Source organism: Chionomys nivalis, chromosome 16, assembly GCF_950005125.1.
Source record: "Chionomys nivalis chromosome 16, mChiNiv1.1, whole genome shotgun sequence".
NCBI classification, from domain to species: Eukaryota; Metazoa; Chordata; class Mammalia; order Rodentia; family Cricetidae; genus Chionomys; species Chionomys nivalis.
The window spans coordinates 43,040,768-43,058,792 of NC_080101.1; the positions used below are offsets into that span (position 1 = coordinate 43,040,768).

Consider the following 18,025-nt stretch of genomic DNA (forward strand, 5'->3'; position numbering starts at 1 on the left):
AGTGGACTGTAATCAGTTTTACATGTGTGTAAGGCGTTCTGTGTTCGAGGGACAATCAAGGAAAGTGGGTCACTCTAGGATGTAATTCAGGCTCTGCGGCAGCAGGGAGGAACAGTTTCGAGGACTGAACCTCCAACTATTTATTGTTACACAAAAGTTGCTTTTTTGGGTAAAAGAATTTCCTCATACCAAAGTCATGATCTAATCTATATTTTTTGTGAAGGAAAACATCACACACATGCAACTTTAGTCCTTATTTATTATGCACGGTTTGCAGTACCCAATAATGCAAGTCACTCCAGGTTAGGCAGGACCATCTTGTGACCAGAATCATGCAAAGGTTATAAAGCTCCTTCAGAACAAAGCTCTGTACATAACAGAGAACAATCACTGTTTTCCACAATGACTTCTCTAAAAAGTCAAGAAAACAGCTTTATTTAAAAATTTACCCTGGATACAGTAAAAACAACTATTTCATTCTAATGTGCTGTGGTAATTCCTTCAGCCAAATAGCCTTTAAGATACCGGCCCACTTTGGACATGGTCTTATGTACTATAAATCCAGATGGAAAACCATGCAAAGCCCTCTTGGCTGCTGGATTTGGTTCCAGTTCCCAGTGCACACAGAGGACTGCGGATCGCTGCCCTTTCTGTGAGTTTATCCCCAAATAAATAAACCTTTGTTATACTCCATTCCAAGCTACTGTGGAACTCTTTTGTATACCAAAAAATTGGCGCACAGACCAATTGCAGACTCTTAATAACTTCTGAAGATTGCTAGGATACATTTCAAATCTATGGCACACTTCTGGGATAACACCTGATCAAATAATTCATTTAAACAAAACCTTAAATGGTGACAAAGACTTACATAATCCCAAGGAATTTAACAGCTGAAGCTGCGAAGGAATTGACCTTGACTGAAGAGAATTACAGGAGGCACTTGGGGATCATGCAGATCTGAATCTTAACTAAATTATGGTCATAATACCCTCCAAATATTCCCCTACAGGAATTTTAATGCAGAGGGAAGATACTGTCTTAGGATGGATCTTTTTACCACATAAACCGAGTAAAAAAAAAAAATAAAATCTTACGTGGAAAAAGTCTCTGAATTAAGTATAAAAGGAAAATTGAGATTTTGTCAATTAGCAGGAATAGACCCAGCAAAAAATTATAGTATCTTTTACTAATGATGAAATTAAAAAATTATGGGAAGACAATAAACAATGGCAAAGAGCTTGAATTAATTTTTAAAGAGAGATTAATAACAACTATGCCAAAAGCAATAGAGTTCACCTTATAAAGAGCTAATTGGACCCTTCCTCACATTGTACATGACACACCAGTAACTGGAGCCCTACATTCTATACTGATGCAAATAAATTAGGAAAGGCAGGTTACAAATCAGAAGATTTAAGAAAAGTGAAACAAAGTCCTTAAGATTCTACCCAAAAAGTCAGAATTATATGCTATTTTCATGGTACTAAGGGATTTTAAAGAACTTATCAATATTTACAATATACAAAATTGTTTTGCATATTGAAACCACTGCATTTATACCAGATGATACAGAATTGACTTCATTATTTATTCACGTTCAATAAATATAATAAGGAATAGGCTCTGTCCCATATACATAACATATCGAACATCTGATCCCTTTCAAGTCTGACAGGTCCTCTAGCACAAGGTAATGCAGAAAGTGATCAATTATTGATTGGAAATGTGCTGAACGTCTGAGAATTTCGTAAAAAACATCATGTCAAAGGTTTAAAGAAAGAGTTTCCTAGTACATGGCAACAAGCTAAAAAGATTATAAAGAGAATCCCTACTTGCTCTTTATATAACCAAACCCCACTACCTGCAAGAAGTAACCCAAAGGGTACTCAAAGGAATGAAATCTAGCAGATGGATGTGTTCCACTTTGTAGAATTTAGAAAATTAAAATATTTACACCACACCATTGATACCTATTCAGGTTTTCAGTGGGCAACTGCTTCGAGTACAGAGATCTCTCTTGAAAAAAATAAAGAGGTGGGGAATGGATGGGATGGGATAATAGGTAGATTAGTGTAAGCTTACTTACACTAATAATAGTGAGTAATAGTGAGATTACCTGTGAGTTATTATTTATAGACAATTTACATTGGTATAGATTTTTGTATATTAATGTAAATTCAAATTATATTATTATATTGAATAGGCTCTTATTTCTGTTTACAATAGTTGTGCACCTAGGCAGAGTTATTTTGTCATATTGTATGCTCTAAACTTATATTAATACTTAGCCAAGCCATATTTAATATTTAACATCTATTGTATGTTTCTACCTCTGCTTATGATATTTTGTATATTGATGCAATTTTAGGATATAATTATCATACTGCACTATACATTTCCACCTCTGATCAATATACTTATATATTGTTTACATTTTGAAGTCATTTTGCTCATTTGCTACACATTTGTTTAAAGATTGTTTAATTTTTTTTAATATGAAGCCTTAATCTTTAAGCTATATAGGTATTAAGAATTATAGGTCAATTGTTATTCATGTTTGTCATACTTATAGTTAGACTAATCAGGTTCTTTAGATACATAGAGACTGTATTCTGCACAGATAGCTAATCTTGAAACACTTCAAAGAACTGTAGAATCTGGTATTTAAATAAATTAGGATTCTGTTGATGTGAGACACGATGGCTGCTGGCAGCACTAATCTATTCCCAAGTGAATGCTGAGCACCGAAGACACTCTACTTGGAGCTTGTTTTTTTTCTTGGCAAAACTGGCCTTTGGACAAAAAACTGCCCCTGCCTCAACCCCTGACAAAATGCATGGTATCCAAACTGTACAAGCAGGATACAAGCAAAAAGACCTCCAAACCTTACCAAAACACGGTTTTTCAAGTTTTTCTGCCTCTGAAAATGGTCTGTCAGACACTCTAGGCCTGCCAAAGTTGGTTGCCCAAATGTTACAAATAAGACTTTGGGTGATTACCCAAGTAGTCTCTGTCATTTCCGGCACATTTTCGAAGTTGCTTGATTGCACTTCCTGCTTACTCAAATAATATTGTTCTCGGGTCTCTGATGGGGTTGAAGACTAGATAATTTTCAGGCAAATAGATGAATCCAGAAAAAAAAATATTGAGTGAGGTAACCCAGACCCAGAAAGACAAATATAATATGCATTCACTCATAAGTGGCTTTCAGACATAAAGAAAAGAAAAACCAGCCTGCAATCCACAACCCCAGAGGACCCTAAGAGAGACATACATGGAACTAATCTACATGAGAAGTAGAAAAAGACAAGATCTCCTGAGTAAATTGGGAGTGTAGGGATCACAGGAGAGAGTAGAAGGGGAGAGGGGAGGAAGAGAGGGGAGCGGAGGAAAATGTATAGTGCAATAAAAACAATAAAAAAGAAAAATGAGAAAAAATATGCAAGCAACCAGAAAATTACAGGAGTTATTAAACTTCTCTCAACAATAACCTTCAGTGTAAATGGCTTCAACTCACCAATAAAGAGGCACAAGCTGGCTGACTGGATTAAAAAACTAGATGCAACTGGCTGTTTCTACAAGAAACACGACTCTCTAGTAAAGATACTCATACTGAGAGTTAAAGGAGGGAAATCTACCTATCAAGCAAACAGAAATTTATCACTAGCTGCAGTAGTTACTCTATTGTCTGATAAAGTAGATAAAACAAAAATCAGCCAGAAGAGAAAAAGAAGGCCAGCACACATTAATAAAAGGAACAATTCATCAACAAAATATATGCACCGAACATTGGAGCTCCTAATTCCATAAAATAAATACTAATGTGCAGACAAAAGGTCAGAGAGGTCCTGATAGAAAAGTCCGAAGTAATTTCAATATCCTGCTTTCATGTCTAGATAGGTCATCCAACTGATAATCAACAGAGGGGAGAGATGGCTCAGTGAGTAAAGGGTTTGCCGCACAAGAATGAGGACCAGAGTTCAGTTCCTCAATACTCACATTAATCCTGCGTGGATATGGGGACCACCAATAAGGTGGAGACAGAGGATCCATGGAATAAGCAAGCTCAAATTCAAGGAGCGGGGGTGGCAGTGGGGCGGGGAGACGGGACCCTGTCTCAGCATACAATGTGGAGAGTGATGGAGGAAGACAGCTGACATCAATATGATGCTTGCTCTGCACCCCCAATTCATGCATGGATGCACACATGCACACACACGCACGCACGCACGCAGAACAAAGAAATCTGAGTTAAACTGTACATTCATTAAATGGAATTAACATATCTACAAAACATTCCATCCAACTGAAACCAAATACAAATTCATGGAACCTTCTCTGAAAAAAAAAACACATCCTATGGCATAAACCAAGCCTTACCAAGTACAAAAGAATAGATTTAATGTCTTATATCTTATCAGATCACAGAACAACAAAACTTAAAATCAATACAAGAAAACAACAGAAACCACACCAATTAATAGGAACATAAATAACCAAGGGGTCATTGAAATCAGAGGGGAAATTTAAAAGTTCCTAGACTCAAATGAAAAGGAAGGCACAACTTTCCAGATCTCTGAGACACAACTAAGGCAGTTCTAAGAGGAAAGTTTATAGCTATAGGTGCCAGTGTTGAGAGAGATAGAGAATATCAGAAAGATTTCAAATAACCTAGTGATATATCCTCAAATCCTAGAAAAACACGAACAATTAAGATAAAAAAGCAGTAGGGAGAAATAAATAAGTTGAAGCAGAAATCGGCGAAATGAAGACTATGGGAACAAAACACAGAATCAAGCCCAGAGCTGGCTTTTCATGGGGCTGAGGGTGTAGTTCAGTGGGAGATTTCTTGCCTGGAAAGAACAAGGCCCAGGTTTAAACTTGAGCGCTGAAAAAAGTTGGTTCTTTGTAAAATAAATGAGATCAACAAATCTTTAACCAAAGTAACCAAAAGGAAAAAAATGTGCTAAAAGCTGGATGGTGGTGGCACACGCCTTTAATCCCAGCTGGATGGTGGCGGCGCACGCCTTTAATCCCAGCTGGATGGTGGCGGCGCACGCCTTTAATCCCAGCTGGATGGTGGCGGCGCACGCCTTTAATCCCAGCTGGATGGTGGCGGCGCACGCCTTTAATCCCAGCTGGATGGTGGCGGCGCACGCCTTTAATCGCAGCACTAGGAAGGCAGAGGCAGATGGATCTCTGTGACTGAGCCCAGCAAGTTCTAGGACAGCCAGGGCTGTTACATAAAGAAACCCTGTTTCAAAAAACAGAAAGAAAAAAAAAAAATACTTTCACATCCACATTTATAAGTGAACTGTTCATGATAAGGCAGGAAATGGAAGCAGTCTAGATATTATCAACAGATATCTATAGTTTTCTTTTTCTTTTTTTTTGCAATTTGTGGGTTTTAAATGACTTACAATAGTTTTCTTTTTCAGCCACAAAGTCCAGTAACGGGATAGTTCTCCAACTCTGCGGTCACCATCCAATTTCTCTCCTTGTAGGCAGCCAGTGTCACTAGATTTGCATGCAAGCTTCCAGAAACCTTTTTATACATATGCAATTACTTTAATGTATCAATTCCTGTCATTTTACAAAACATGCACATTCTCTTGTACCTTGCTTTTTTATCTACCAGGGTTTTTTTGGAGACTGTTTCATAATATTGTAAATTTTTTGCTTAAATTAAGAGCTGGACAGTAATCCACTGCATGGGCATATTATCATTTATTCAAGCAGCTCCACATGAATGAGCATTTAGGTTATTTCTTTTTTTCTAATACCAAACCATGAAATTGAACTAAATAATTTTCTATATGTTCCTTTATGTGAAATACCAAAAAAAGTCAAAATGTGAGCATGTTTACAAGTTTGCAATTGCCATTCATAGATATTGAATCAATCTATCCATTTATAATCCTATAGACAATATATGCGCGTGAGTGTCTAATGCCTGGTTTCTCACTGACCTCCCATGCAATGTTAATTGGTGAAAATGGTTTATTAATGTAGTTTTAATTCATCATGGGTGAGGTAAAGTATCTTATCTAATATGATGATCATTTATATATATATACCAATTTTGTCTTGTCATATTTATGGTCTTCAAATTGTTTTATTGTTGTTTTGCTATTTGTGCTGCCGTGGTTCTGAGCTGGGGATCTCTGAGCTGTATCTCAGCTGATCTGTGGGGTGATGCTCTGGGGCCCAGGCTGACCTCAGATTGGTTAAAATTTGTTTTAATTTTATGTGTTTGCTTACATGAATATTGTGTGCACCTGATGTTTGCAGTGCCCATGGAGGTCAGAAGAGGACACTGACTTTCCTGGGACTGGAGTTACAGTTATAAACAACCACGTGGATGCCAGAGTCAGCTTCTAGCTTCCCTAGCTCACAAGCACCTGTAACACCTGTTGTGGAGACTCTGCTGTCCTCTTCTGTCCTTCACGGACACTTTCACACACAGGGGCCAGGCCTGGGGCTTCCAATCATCCCAGACTTCTTGGATATAAGGGTGTTAGAGGGCTGGGACGAAGCCCCCCCCCCCTTAATACCCTCTAACCTCATTTGCTCTCTACCTCATTCAAGACTTTCCCTAATCCCAAATACAGATTAGATGCTCTTCCTACAAAATTTGTAGGTTTTCTTGGTTCCTTTTTAAATTTCTGATTATAAAAGGCATTATATATATATATGACTGGAGAGATGGTTCAGATTGTTCTTCTGGGGGACTTGGCTTCCTTACCCATCAGCAATAGGACAGCTCATAACCATCAGGAACAACAGACTCAGGGGATTCAACGCCCTCTTCTGGCCTCTGAGGGCTCCAGATACCCACATGATGCACAGACGCACATATTAGCAAAGTTCCCATATGCATAAAATAAAAATCCTTAAAAATAAAGGCTAAGAAAATAAAAGCATATAAAAGATGATAAAATGATACAAAATCACCTATTCCTAAATTTGCTAACGTTGAATATGTATTCCCTCCTATATTTCCAAGTTTATGACTAATACTGGTTTATATCTTGCTCTCTTAAAACTATCCTAATATTTTTTTCAGGTGAGTACAAGTAGATTTAAGTAGGTTTTGTTGCCTTTACTGTCATATTAAAATTCCCATCCGTACCACTCTACCATACAGTAGTCATGTTCATGGAAAGTTCCCATCCATACCACTCTACCATACAGTAGTCATGTTCATGTAAAGGATTAACCTAATTTTCTCTTTACTACTTGGGAGTTCAAAAGCTAAGTTTTTTTTTTTTCAATCCCATTTCCAACAGGTGAATTGTTATTAACAAAGAGCATAAACGAGGCTGCCGGGTGGTGTTGGCAGGCACTTTTAATCCCAGCACCAGGGAGGCAGAGGCAGGTGGATCTCTATGAGCTCCGGCCAACCTGGTCTTCGGAGCCAGGGCTGTTAGAGAAAAACAGAGCACAAATGCCTTGAAATCTTTGGCGGAGGTGGTAAGATACTGAGCAACAAAGAAGTGACACAGTGCTACGTGATCAGCAGGTGTGTCTTTCTCGATCTGGTAAGAAGAGCAAGCACCACCTCAGGCTCCAGCAAGACGACTGGGGGTTCCCGGGGACAGAAGCTCAGAGGTCAAAGGTTGAGGCTCCATGGCGGCGGCCCACGGGAAACGCTCCCCGCCGCCCAGATTCTTAGTTCTCAGCTTTTTCTCGACTTCTGAACTGGAGGAACCATCGGGGAGGGCAACACCTAGTCCTGAAGGACAACCAGGGTGAAACGGTGGCCGCAAGGTACTGTTTGGAAGCTGAACCAGCACGGAGCCCGCGACTGCCCGCCGCTCTCTGCCGCGCCTGCGCAGACCGCCAGCGGCAATGGAAGGTTGCGGAAAAACCGCGGCGACACTCACCCGACCGTGAAGTCACACGAGGAGGTTCGGCTACTGCGCTGGGACACCCAGAGCCAAGCGTTTCCAAAAAACGAACCCCACAAGAGCTCAGCCTTCGACCGCTCCACATCGCGACAAGAATCCCACTCCTTTTCCGGTCCCTCCACACAACAAATCCCCAACAGAAGAGTTCCGATGCCCACACTCGCCATCTGCTGCCGACTTTTGCATTTACATTAGTTAATGTGAGTTTGGGACCGCTGTTAATTCGAGCTCATCTACCAAATAATGTCTTCAATGAAACAATAAAATCTTCCTCATAGTATAAAAAGCCCATGAAGATCTTCTATCCCTACGTATCACTTTCGTATTTACCAAGTTACCTTTCCAGAGACGTGTGTTCCTGGAAGACCCTGACTCTAGTACTCAGAATCACTAAGTATGGGAGCCGGAGAGATGGCTCAGTGGTTAAGAGCACTGCCTGCTCTTCCAAAGGTCCTGAGTTCAATTCCTGCAACCACATGGTGGCTCATCTGGCCTACAGACAGAATATTGTATAAATAAATATTAAAAACAAAAAGCAAAATCACTAAGTATGGACACTTCTTCCGAGAGTACCACAGAGAACAGAAGTCCAAATTTTAAAGTACATTTTTTTGAAACTGACTTTATATTCTGTATAGGATACACCCTATGTAGCAGAAAACACTAGTTTAGACAAGCAGATCAGCACATAACATTTTCCTTCCGACTGAACATGCTAGTTATTTTTTGTCAACTTTGACACTTTAAGAGTCACCAGGGAGTGTGGTGCCTCACTTGAATTGCCTTCATTAGAGTGGTCAGTGGGTAATTTTCTTGATTGACTAACGTGGGAGGGTCCAGCCCTCAGTCAAGTGGTCCTGGGTTGTATCAGAAAGCCCAATAAATAAGCAGCTCTCACTTATAGATCCTGCCCTGGCTTCCCTCAATGATAGATTGGAATCTCTAAATCCTTTTCTCAAATTGCTTTTTGGCTGATGTTTAATCATAGCAACAGAAAGCAAACCAGGCAGTTTTTAAAAAAAGAGCCCTTCCTCATAAAAAAGAGTAAATTCCTAAAATTTAGAGCATCATTCTACATTTGCAACAGGCAGTGTCATTCTTTGAATCAGTGAGAGCTAACTAACATACTAGCTGCAGCAGGCTGGAGCATATTCAGAGCCCTGTGTTTGGAGGTCACGTCTCCAGATGAAGGCGGAAAGTTCTACACAAAAGTTAACACGTCTTATGTTTTTGTTGGATTGACAGATCCAAGGAAAATCAATAGTGCAAACATGGTTTAAGATTCTAAGGACTTTCTGTAAACCTAGTTACCTTAAATGTACAACACACAGCTTCACAGCCTTCCCAGTCTCACTTCAACAAAGGCACTCAGTGAGTGCCTTAAATACTAGGAGGAAGCAAAGAGCTTTCTAAACCCCAATACATCAACAGAAAGCTTTCTGTAAGTTAAGCCTGAGCTGTGTCAGAAATAAAACCACGTTGACTCTACTGCCATCTGTAGTCACTGTTGCAGAGATTTCCTAGAGCAACTCTGGTCTAACCTAAGAACAAACTGTAAACTAGCTTATACATATTTTAGAAAAGTCAATACCTATTTAGCATTCCTTGGTGTGTTTTCTAGTTTTTTTTTTCATAAAAATTAATGTCTATAAAAGTTTTATTCTTTCACAATCTACTACTACATCCACTCAGCTGAATGGGTTTTGTATTTACTCACAAAGATATAAAATCTTTATCACTTGGTAACTCTGAGAAAATCTATCATACCAATTCTATTTAAAACTGAACTTAAAGGGGAAACTGGAGAAATGGTTGAGGAGGACTCACATTCAGTTTTCAGCACCTACAGTGTGACTCATAATCAACCACCTGTAACTCCCCACCTAGGGCACACACATTATTAGTTCCGTTTAGAAATTTCAGTATGTCCGGGTGGTGGCGGCACATGTCTTTAATCCCAGCACTCAGGAGGCAAAGGCAAAGGGATCTCTGTGAGGTCAAGTCCAGCCTCGTCTACATTCAGGACAGGCTGCAAAGCTATACAGAGAAACCCCATCTCAGGCAGGGGTGGGGAAGGAACCCAGTAAACAAAAACAAAATTCAATACATTAAATATTTTTTTAAGCTGGGCAGTTAGTAACACATGCCTTTAATCCTAGCACGCAGAGGCAGGTGGGTCTCCGAGTTTGAGGCCAGCCTGGTAAGACAGCCTGAGAAATACTGAGAAACGCTTTCTTGAAAAACCAAAAAAGAAAGAAAAGAAAAATCAATCAACAAGATAGTCTACAAAGGCAGAAGGCATACACATTAATGAAAATGCCAGTATTTATGTGGGGCCTGAAACCAATCTAATTTTCTTTTCCAAATTACATTATTTTCAGGGGGTATTCCACAAAAACACTGATTCCTACACTAGAGAGAATCTTTTAGAAGGATTTTCCCCCACATTTACTGTGTATGTGCAGCACACACAATGCAAGTGTGGGAGGGTTAAAGAACAGTATCATCTCAGTTTTAACAATATTAATACTCAGAACAGTATTATTATTAAAGTGAAAACAGTACTTAACTTGAAGACTGATCTACAACACTTTAAGGGTTGATAGAACAGCTTTTCAGAGTTGGTTCTCTCTTTCTACCACTGGGGTCTGAGCATTAAACTCAGGTCACCAAGATTTGTGACAAGTACCTTTACCTGCTGAGGCAACTTACCATAGCCCTGAAGAGAGTCAAGCCACCTCTCTTCCTAATCTACGCTGCGTATGTGTGCCACGTATGGGCTAGAGAAGGTGTCTTACCCCCGGGCCTAGACTTATAGCAGACTGTGAACGGCCTAGGATGGGTGCTGGGAAGCAAAGCTGGGTCCTCTTTAATAGCTACAGCAAGTGTTTAACCACTGAGCCATCTCTCCAGCTTTTCAAAAGAGAATCTCTTAAAAACAGCTCTGATTAACCAATCCAGACTCAATGTCTCAAAAATTAAAGGTATTCATTTTTTGAAAGTGTCATTTTTTAAAGGATCCATATCCAAAGTTACATCTAATTAGCTTTCATGTATGATTTAGCATTCACATCCTCAATTATGCAAGCTCTATTCTACAATTATTTTCCCACTCAGATAAACATGGAAAAGAAACAATGAATTTTCCACAAAAAAAAAATCTAACAAATACAACAGGTGTACCTACTAAAAATCATGAATACTTTGTTGGTTTTTAAAATTACAGATTTAATGATAAAAAGCATGCAAATTATTAAATAAAACTGGCAAATTCCTTTTGGCTCTCATTTGTATATCTAAAAATGTATGTATCATAGCCAGCAAAATTTTTCAGTAGAATTTTATTTTGAAAATAATATTTCAGTTGAAGATTGATCTAAAACACTTTAAGGTATGAAAATTTTATACAACTTATCTGTTACAAATTAATCAGAATTCTTCAATTAGGTACACTGTGTTAGCTTACCTACATAAAAATATTGCACATTTTGTCTCCAGGTGTTACTGATGAGTAAACTATATAAAACTCCAAACTATTTTATTCTGTGAAATGGCAACTATAAATATTGGAACTAAATGCACTGTAAACAGCCATTGTGGTAAACATGCATTTATTCACAGATTTATTCCCTTTAGATAAATGCATAACTGCTCAAAATTAAGATGCTATGTCGAGGTACAAGCGCACACAAACAAATCTATGTCTGTCTTCACTTTGAGGAAACACTGATCTTGGCAAAAATCTGGCATTATTTTTAAAATGAACTATTGCTGGTAAGAAAGCATAATACTTTAAACCTTCTCTGCATTCTGCACTTGTACTTCTCTTTTTCAGTTGGAATTTAAAAGCATTGTTTCCAGAGATCCGTCTATCACTGCATAAGTGTATCATCTTAAAAACTCAGACCCCGAGGCAGCTGAGCGCCTGTCAGAATGCCCACTACTCATGAAGGGGTGACTCACACAGACCACTCATGGGTCCTAATTTTTGGAAACTGACAAAATCAGACCATTTTAATGCTATGTAATCAACACAATCCTGCATAATACAGTATTCCTCCATTAAGCTGAGGCCATATTACAGTTCAAAAATATAGATATAGTGAATTCTAAGTCCTATTTCTATGGTAACCCCTAGGTGTTATGCATGTAAAACAGAAGTGACTATATAGTTCCAGACTTGACTATTGGTGTCAAATATTCATTACAAAGAACTCTACTGGTGCAATGGCCTGATTGTTTTCAGCAATTTCATTTTACAGGAGTGAATCACATTTTATACACATAGAGAATATATTACTTGAGCCCTGCCCCCAAAAAATATAGTTTAGAAAGCTGATCAGGTGCCTTCAAATGAAAAGTAAGGTTGTTTTCTGGCTGGCCCTTTCCCACAGCCTTAAAACTGGAATTTGACAAAAGTCCATGGGCATAATTTACAAACTCTGACAAACTATTAGGTTAAAACCATTTTCTTTGGGGAAGATGTGAGGAACTTTTAAAACCTGTTGTACAAAACTTCAGCTGCCTTTTTATAAAAGTACGTTCCTTAGGTTAAAATCATAAAATTAATGTGCAAGAGTTTAACAAAAATGAACTGAAGAGCTTTATTGACATCACAGTACATTCAAGAATAATTTTAAGAACAATACAGCTGAAAGAGAATGGCATATTTATAGTCTTATTATGTACTATTTCTTGAAAAAAATGTAATACAAAGAAATCCTATTAACTTGGAGCAGCATTTGGAAAAAGACACCTATTTACACAATTAAAAAAAAAATCTGGTTTCACCTACACAGCCACAATGTGCCTCTATAATGAGACAAGCCCTTAAAACTCATGGAATTTTTAAAACAGCGTCATGGCTCTTGCCACATCATTCCTCAGCGCTTACGACGGGGAGGGGTTGTTGATCTGAAAAAAAAAATGGGAAAAGACAAAATTTAAAAATAAAAATGTATTTATACTTAAAATCTGCAATATAAATAAATACTGTTATATAGGATTTCTAACATTATTTAAAAATATTTAACAAATACCAAACTGAGTTTATAAAGAGAGAGAGAGAAAGGACACTTTCAACTTTGAATAAATTCAAAAAACTTTAAAAAAAAAAAAGAAAAAGCAGACAAAATACTTTAAAAAGTATACTACCTTGATCGGGACTTAGACTTGTGTTTGCGGCTTGCCTTCTTACCAGACCTTTGAGATTTCTCCATGGAGCGCGATCGACTATGTTTAGGCTTCTTAGCCTTCTTTTCTTTGCTACTTCCAGGGGATTCAGAACTGCTCCTTCCACTAGAATCAGAACCTGAATGCTTTTTACTGTCTTTGGTAGCACTTTTCTTACTGTCCTGTCTAGAGTCATGTCTTACGACTTTAACAGATATAGAACCACTCCTACAGAAGATTCTCTCACTTTCTCGCTTCCTTTTTAGCCGATCATCCTGACTACTGAATTTAAAATCTTTTTCTTCCCTTTTCTGTTTCTCTTTTCGTTTATCCTGTTCACGGTCCCTTTCTTTGTCTTTTTTTCTCCTGTCTTTATCTACACTTCGACTCCTCTCCTTTTTCCTGTCTTGTTCTTTAGCCTCACCTTTATGCTTATGACTGCTCCCACTAATATTTCCACGTGGATCCTCAATTTTACGCCTATCTCGACTCCTACTGCGACTGGAACGATTGGCTCGTCTATCCCTTGAGCGACTTCTGCTTCTACGTCTGTCTCGGGAAGGACTCCGGTTTCTTCGTCTTTCTCTGTCAATGCTACTTCTATCAGACCTCCTCCTGTCTAGCAGCTTCACTCTGGTCCTACTGCTGTCTACTTTAACTCTGCGAGAGTAGCTCCTGCTCCGCCTGGCTTTCCCTGTGGGGGACCTGCTCCTACTATGTCTCTTCTTTCTCTTAGGAGAAGAGGAGCGAGAGGACGTGCAGCTGCTGCCTGAGCTGGAGCTGTATGAAGAACTGGAGACGGAGCTGCTGCTGCTGCTGGTCCTGCTATTGCTACTGGAGCTGCCGCTGCTACTGCTCCCTGACCTACTCCTTCGTTCTTTCTCCTTCCCTTTATGCTCTCTTTTGGGCTCTAACGCTGATGGAGCTTCATTTGGAGTTCTTTTCTTTTCATTAACCACATCACCGTCTGCTTCATTTGCTTCTAGCAGTGATAAACTATTTGACTCTCTGTGAATAAATTCATTCATCTCTTTTGTAACCCTTTCTGTTTGCTGCTTTTCTTCTGAAACAGAAAAAGACAAAAAGACACAAAAAAGCTAAGTAAGAAATGAAAAACTACCATACTAACATACCATATTAACAAACTATTAATAATAGTTTCATTTTTAATAGAATTAGGGTACAGACCGCCTAAACAATTAAAAACTTTCTCACAGATACATTAAAATGGTAAAAATAAAGTTCCACATTTCATGGACCTAATATGTCAAAAGTATTAATATTTCAAACACTAAATCAAAAAGAACTGAGACTTTTTTCCACAGAAAATCTTTGAAGTCTAGTGCCATCTACCTACATCAATACTTCAGTTAAAGGCTACCTACATTTCAAGTTCTCAAAAGCCACATGTTGTTAGCCATTCACTATTCTAGACAGCATAGTGAGAGTATCAAAATGCAGAGGTTTCCCCTTTGCCCGGTACTAGGAAGTAAAAGATAAGCAGTAGGGTATGGTGGTGCATAGCTTTAATCCCAGTACTTGGGAGGCAGAGGCAGGAGGATCTCCGTGAGAGGTCAGCCTGGTCTACACAGTGAGTTCTAGGATAGTTGAGGACTAGACAGGGTTCCTGTCTCAAAAGACCAAAAACAACAACATAAAAATTAAACGAAACAAACAAAAAACCAAAACCCAACATCAAAAAAAAGAGGGTGAAAAAAAAAAAAAAGGGGGGTGACAAGCAGTGATTCTTGGAAAACTATAAACAAAGCTTAGTCATTTCCTAAGAGCCATCCAAATAATACTTTTCAAAAATTAAACCCTAATACGCTTTCATTATTCCTAGTATTTTCACATACTTAAAAACTGTACTTATCTAAGAGATTTTTAATAAAGTATTTCTAATCTCTTTTCCCTAAATAGCTATTTTCTCAGTAGTTTTATAAATACATTCGATCATTACAAAAGTCTATTTTCATTGCAACAATTTTAATACAAAATAAAGATATCTAAAGAGCCTGGTTTATGATCACAGGGATGAATGGCTCCTACAACAAACTGAAACAAAATAAAAAATACAGTGTGATCTTAATCTCAGCTGTTATCATACCACTTAAAATGAAGCCTCCAGTCCTATCCTACAATATCTCTACTTGGTCTAAAACTAAAACTGTGGTGCTACAATATCATAAAGCTATCTCTTACATTCTCAGAGACTGGAGCTTTTGCTGGACTCACAGCCAAAGTTAGTAACACACCCACCCTGAGGTCATTTAGGACATAAGACTGCTGTATACTCAGACTCAGACTGTTTGGTTAACCTGCTTTTAAAGGGAAAATAGAACAATCAACTTTACTTGCCTTGGATTTGGATTGCCCATGCAATGAACTTTCACAACCTAAGTTAATGCAGAGCTGTAATCTTAAATGACTACTCTTCTTCTATTCCCCTGACCCAGACTATGCATGTGCACTATTTGCTGAAAACTGCAAACGCAGAGTTGAAAGCAACTTCCTAAAATTGATCACAAAGGCTGATAAATGTGGGGTTGGGGATTTAGCTCGGTGGTACAGCACTTGCCTAGCAAGTGCAAGGCCCTAGGTTTGGTCCTCAGCTGGGGGGCCAGAGGAGGAGATGATGTTTGTTTTCTGGGTCCATTGGGATCAGTTGGAACCAGTGAGTTGGTCCCTTGTAAAATGCTGTTAATTTCTGTATCCCGTTCTTTTCCCAGCGGATATTTTCTGTGCTGTTCAATAACTACAGAGCAAAGTCTTTTGCTAGGGAAAGACACAGATAATCAGTCTCACAAGGACAGACACAGGTACAGAGACAGGCAGATTTGGACTCACACAACAGAGACAGAACACACAGTGAACATGAAGCAGAGAATATAAATCGGAATTTCCTCTTGTTTACATGATTCCAAAAGGAAGTGCTTTTATTTCTATCCTTAATGAGACACTCATGCACTACTGCTGGCTCAAATCACTAATATGCATAATCCATGCAAAAAAGCACATATGAAACTACACAAATCTAGGATTACCTTCCATCTGTTTATCTTGTAATAGCTGCTGTTCTTTTTCTTTTCTCCAAAAAGCTTCCTGTTTTTGCCGGATTCGGTGCCGTAATTCTTCATCGTCAGTATCAGATGACTCAGAGCCCCTGTCGCTCCTCTCATCTTCACTGTCTCCTGAGCCATAACCACCCAGGCCACCTGTGTGCATAAAACTCATTCTAGCATATGAAAACATCACATTATCCACTAAAAACTTTTAAAGCTCCAAGAAGAAATTTTATTTTTTCATTGCCCTTTCCTGGAAAAATGTTTATTCCGGGTAGGGAGAGGCATAAATTCAAAGATTAAATTCTCAGAATCCTCAGACAATGGTGATAGTAATATCTTATTCTTTGGACGATTTCACATATTTCTCACCACCAAGGAATCATAATAATAGCTTTCTTTTATTGTCCACACAAACCAACAAAGCATTTAACATGGAAATAATGAAGCCTTACTAAAGTTTAGTCAATCCAACTACTGGAATAATGTTGAGGATGATTCCGAAAATATTTGTAAAATTAATTATTTTATTGTTCAAAGTTTCCTGGGTTCAGGTAGGGTGCTAAGCCAATTTTCTCTAATAAATCAGAATACCGTAATTCTCACTGGTATAGAAATGATGTGAACTACTCCCCACTCAGAAGTATATCAAAACTACACAGGCATTTCATTCTATCCATTTCTCTTGTTCCTTACATAAATTAACAGGTGGAAAAGGCAAATTTAAGCTTTAATCTTAATACCATGCAAATAGCAAATTATGAACACATCACTACTGCTGTAACACAAACCCATTTCCTCTAAGTTGAAATTGAGTTGCTCCAAAACAATTCAGGTAAATCATTAAATCCATCACTCTCTAGGCAAATTCCTAAGTATGTATGCTGTAATTTTGAAAGGCAGTTTAAACACCACCAAGGTCAAACCACTACCTATTAAGTACAGACTATGTGTATGTAATATATAACACATATGATCACATATTATATATTACACACTGGAGCAATTAATGAAGAAATCCTCCACTCAACTCACTCAAATGAACTAACTACATTAACTATTGCATTTATAATCATTCTACTATGAATGCTTTAGTCAAATAAAGTGGATAAAGCTTTTTTAGGCTAAAGCAAGCCTGACGTCTAAGTTTCGCCCACTAAGTAGGAACAGTGCATTTCCCACAGAACAAGCAGAAAGACAAGATCAGTGAGTCTCCCTCTAGCCCTCTCACACGCACACAGAGACACTTACCGAGGCCAGTGAGGGAGGCCAGTGCACTGGACTGTGCCAGCTGTTTTGCAGGAGCTTTGTATCACATCAACAACAGGAACAACATGTTAACACAAATAGCCACGATTTCATAGTCATGAGAGTCTACGGTATTGTTAAATCTACCACTATTGCTGCTTTTTGGGGAGAGAAGAAACATTAAAAACATAACATTCATTTTAAACCAGTAGCATGTCTGGCTTTGAAATTACAATTCTGATGTGAGCTGAAATTGGCTTATGATGAAGAAAAAGGTTGGTAAGTATATCTGTATTTCTTTCTATGACCTATAGCACATATTTTCTGTATGTTTTTCAGGTGTTATTAAAATCATATAGGAAGGTGGTTGCCACTAGTGTTATAAGAACTTTAACTGATAAACTGAAAACTGAAGTTTTGATGTAATTCAAAATTCATTTTAAAAAGTTATATATTGATACCATGGTATCTATTTTTAAAAAAGAAAAACAAAACCTGTGAAATCTACTGAGCTTGAGGAATTTTCCACACTGTGTTAGAAGACTACAGGATGAATGCTATCTGTTCTTAGGTCTGATAACACAAAACACTGCTAGCGTTCCAACATGACAGCTTCAAACTGAATCTTTC

General features: G+C 38.2%; 2 protein-coding genes across 4 annotated transcripts in view; both read right to left on the bottom strand.

Moving 5' to 3' along the window:
• The window catches only part of Coq3 (coenzyme Q3, methyltransferase), a 32,980-nt gene extending 24,935 nt beyond the window's left edge, over positions 1-8,045 (bottom strand). The window contains exon 1 of the mRNA XM_057790348.1: positions 7,890-8,045. Coding sequence (XP_057646331.1) covers positions 7,890-7,998 — 109 coding nt within the window. The 5' untranslated portion in view covers positions 7,999-8,045. The remainder of the gene's footprint in view (positions 1-7,889) is intronic.
• Positions 1-18,025, bottom strand: part of Pnisr (PNN interacting serine and arginine rich protein) — a 48,840-nt gene that overhangs the window by 9,892 nt on the left and 20,923 nt on the right. For 2 of the 3 annotated variants that reach the window (XM_057790342.1, XM_057790343.1), the window contains exons 9-12: positions 17,399-17,452; positions 16,130-16,300; positions 13,068-14,148; positions 11,237-12,827 (exon numbers count right to left, since the gene is read on the bottom strand). In XM_057790342.1, coding sequence (XP_057646325.1) covers positions 12,797-12,827; positions 13,068-14,148; positions 16,130-16,300; positions 17,399-17,452 — 1,337 coding nt within the window. In that variant the 3' untranslated portion in view covers positions 11,237-12,796. Of the gene's footprint in view, positions 1-11,236; positions 12,828-13,067; positions 14,149-16,129; positions 16,301-17,398; positions 17,453-18,025 lie in introns of those variants that run through there. The other variant, XR_009058410.1, reaches the window with a different exon arrangement.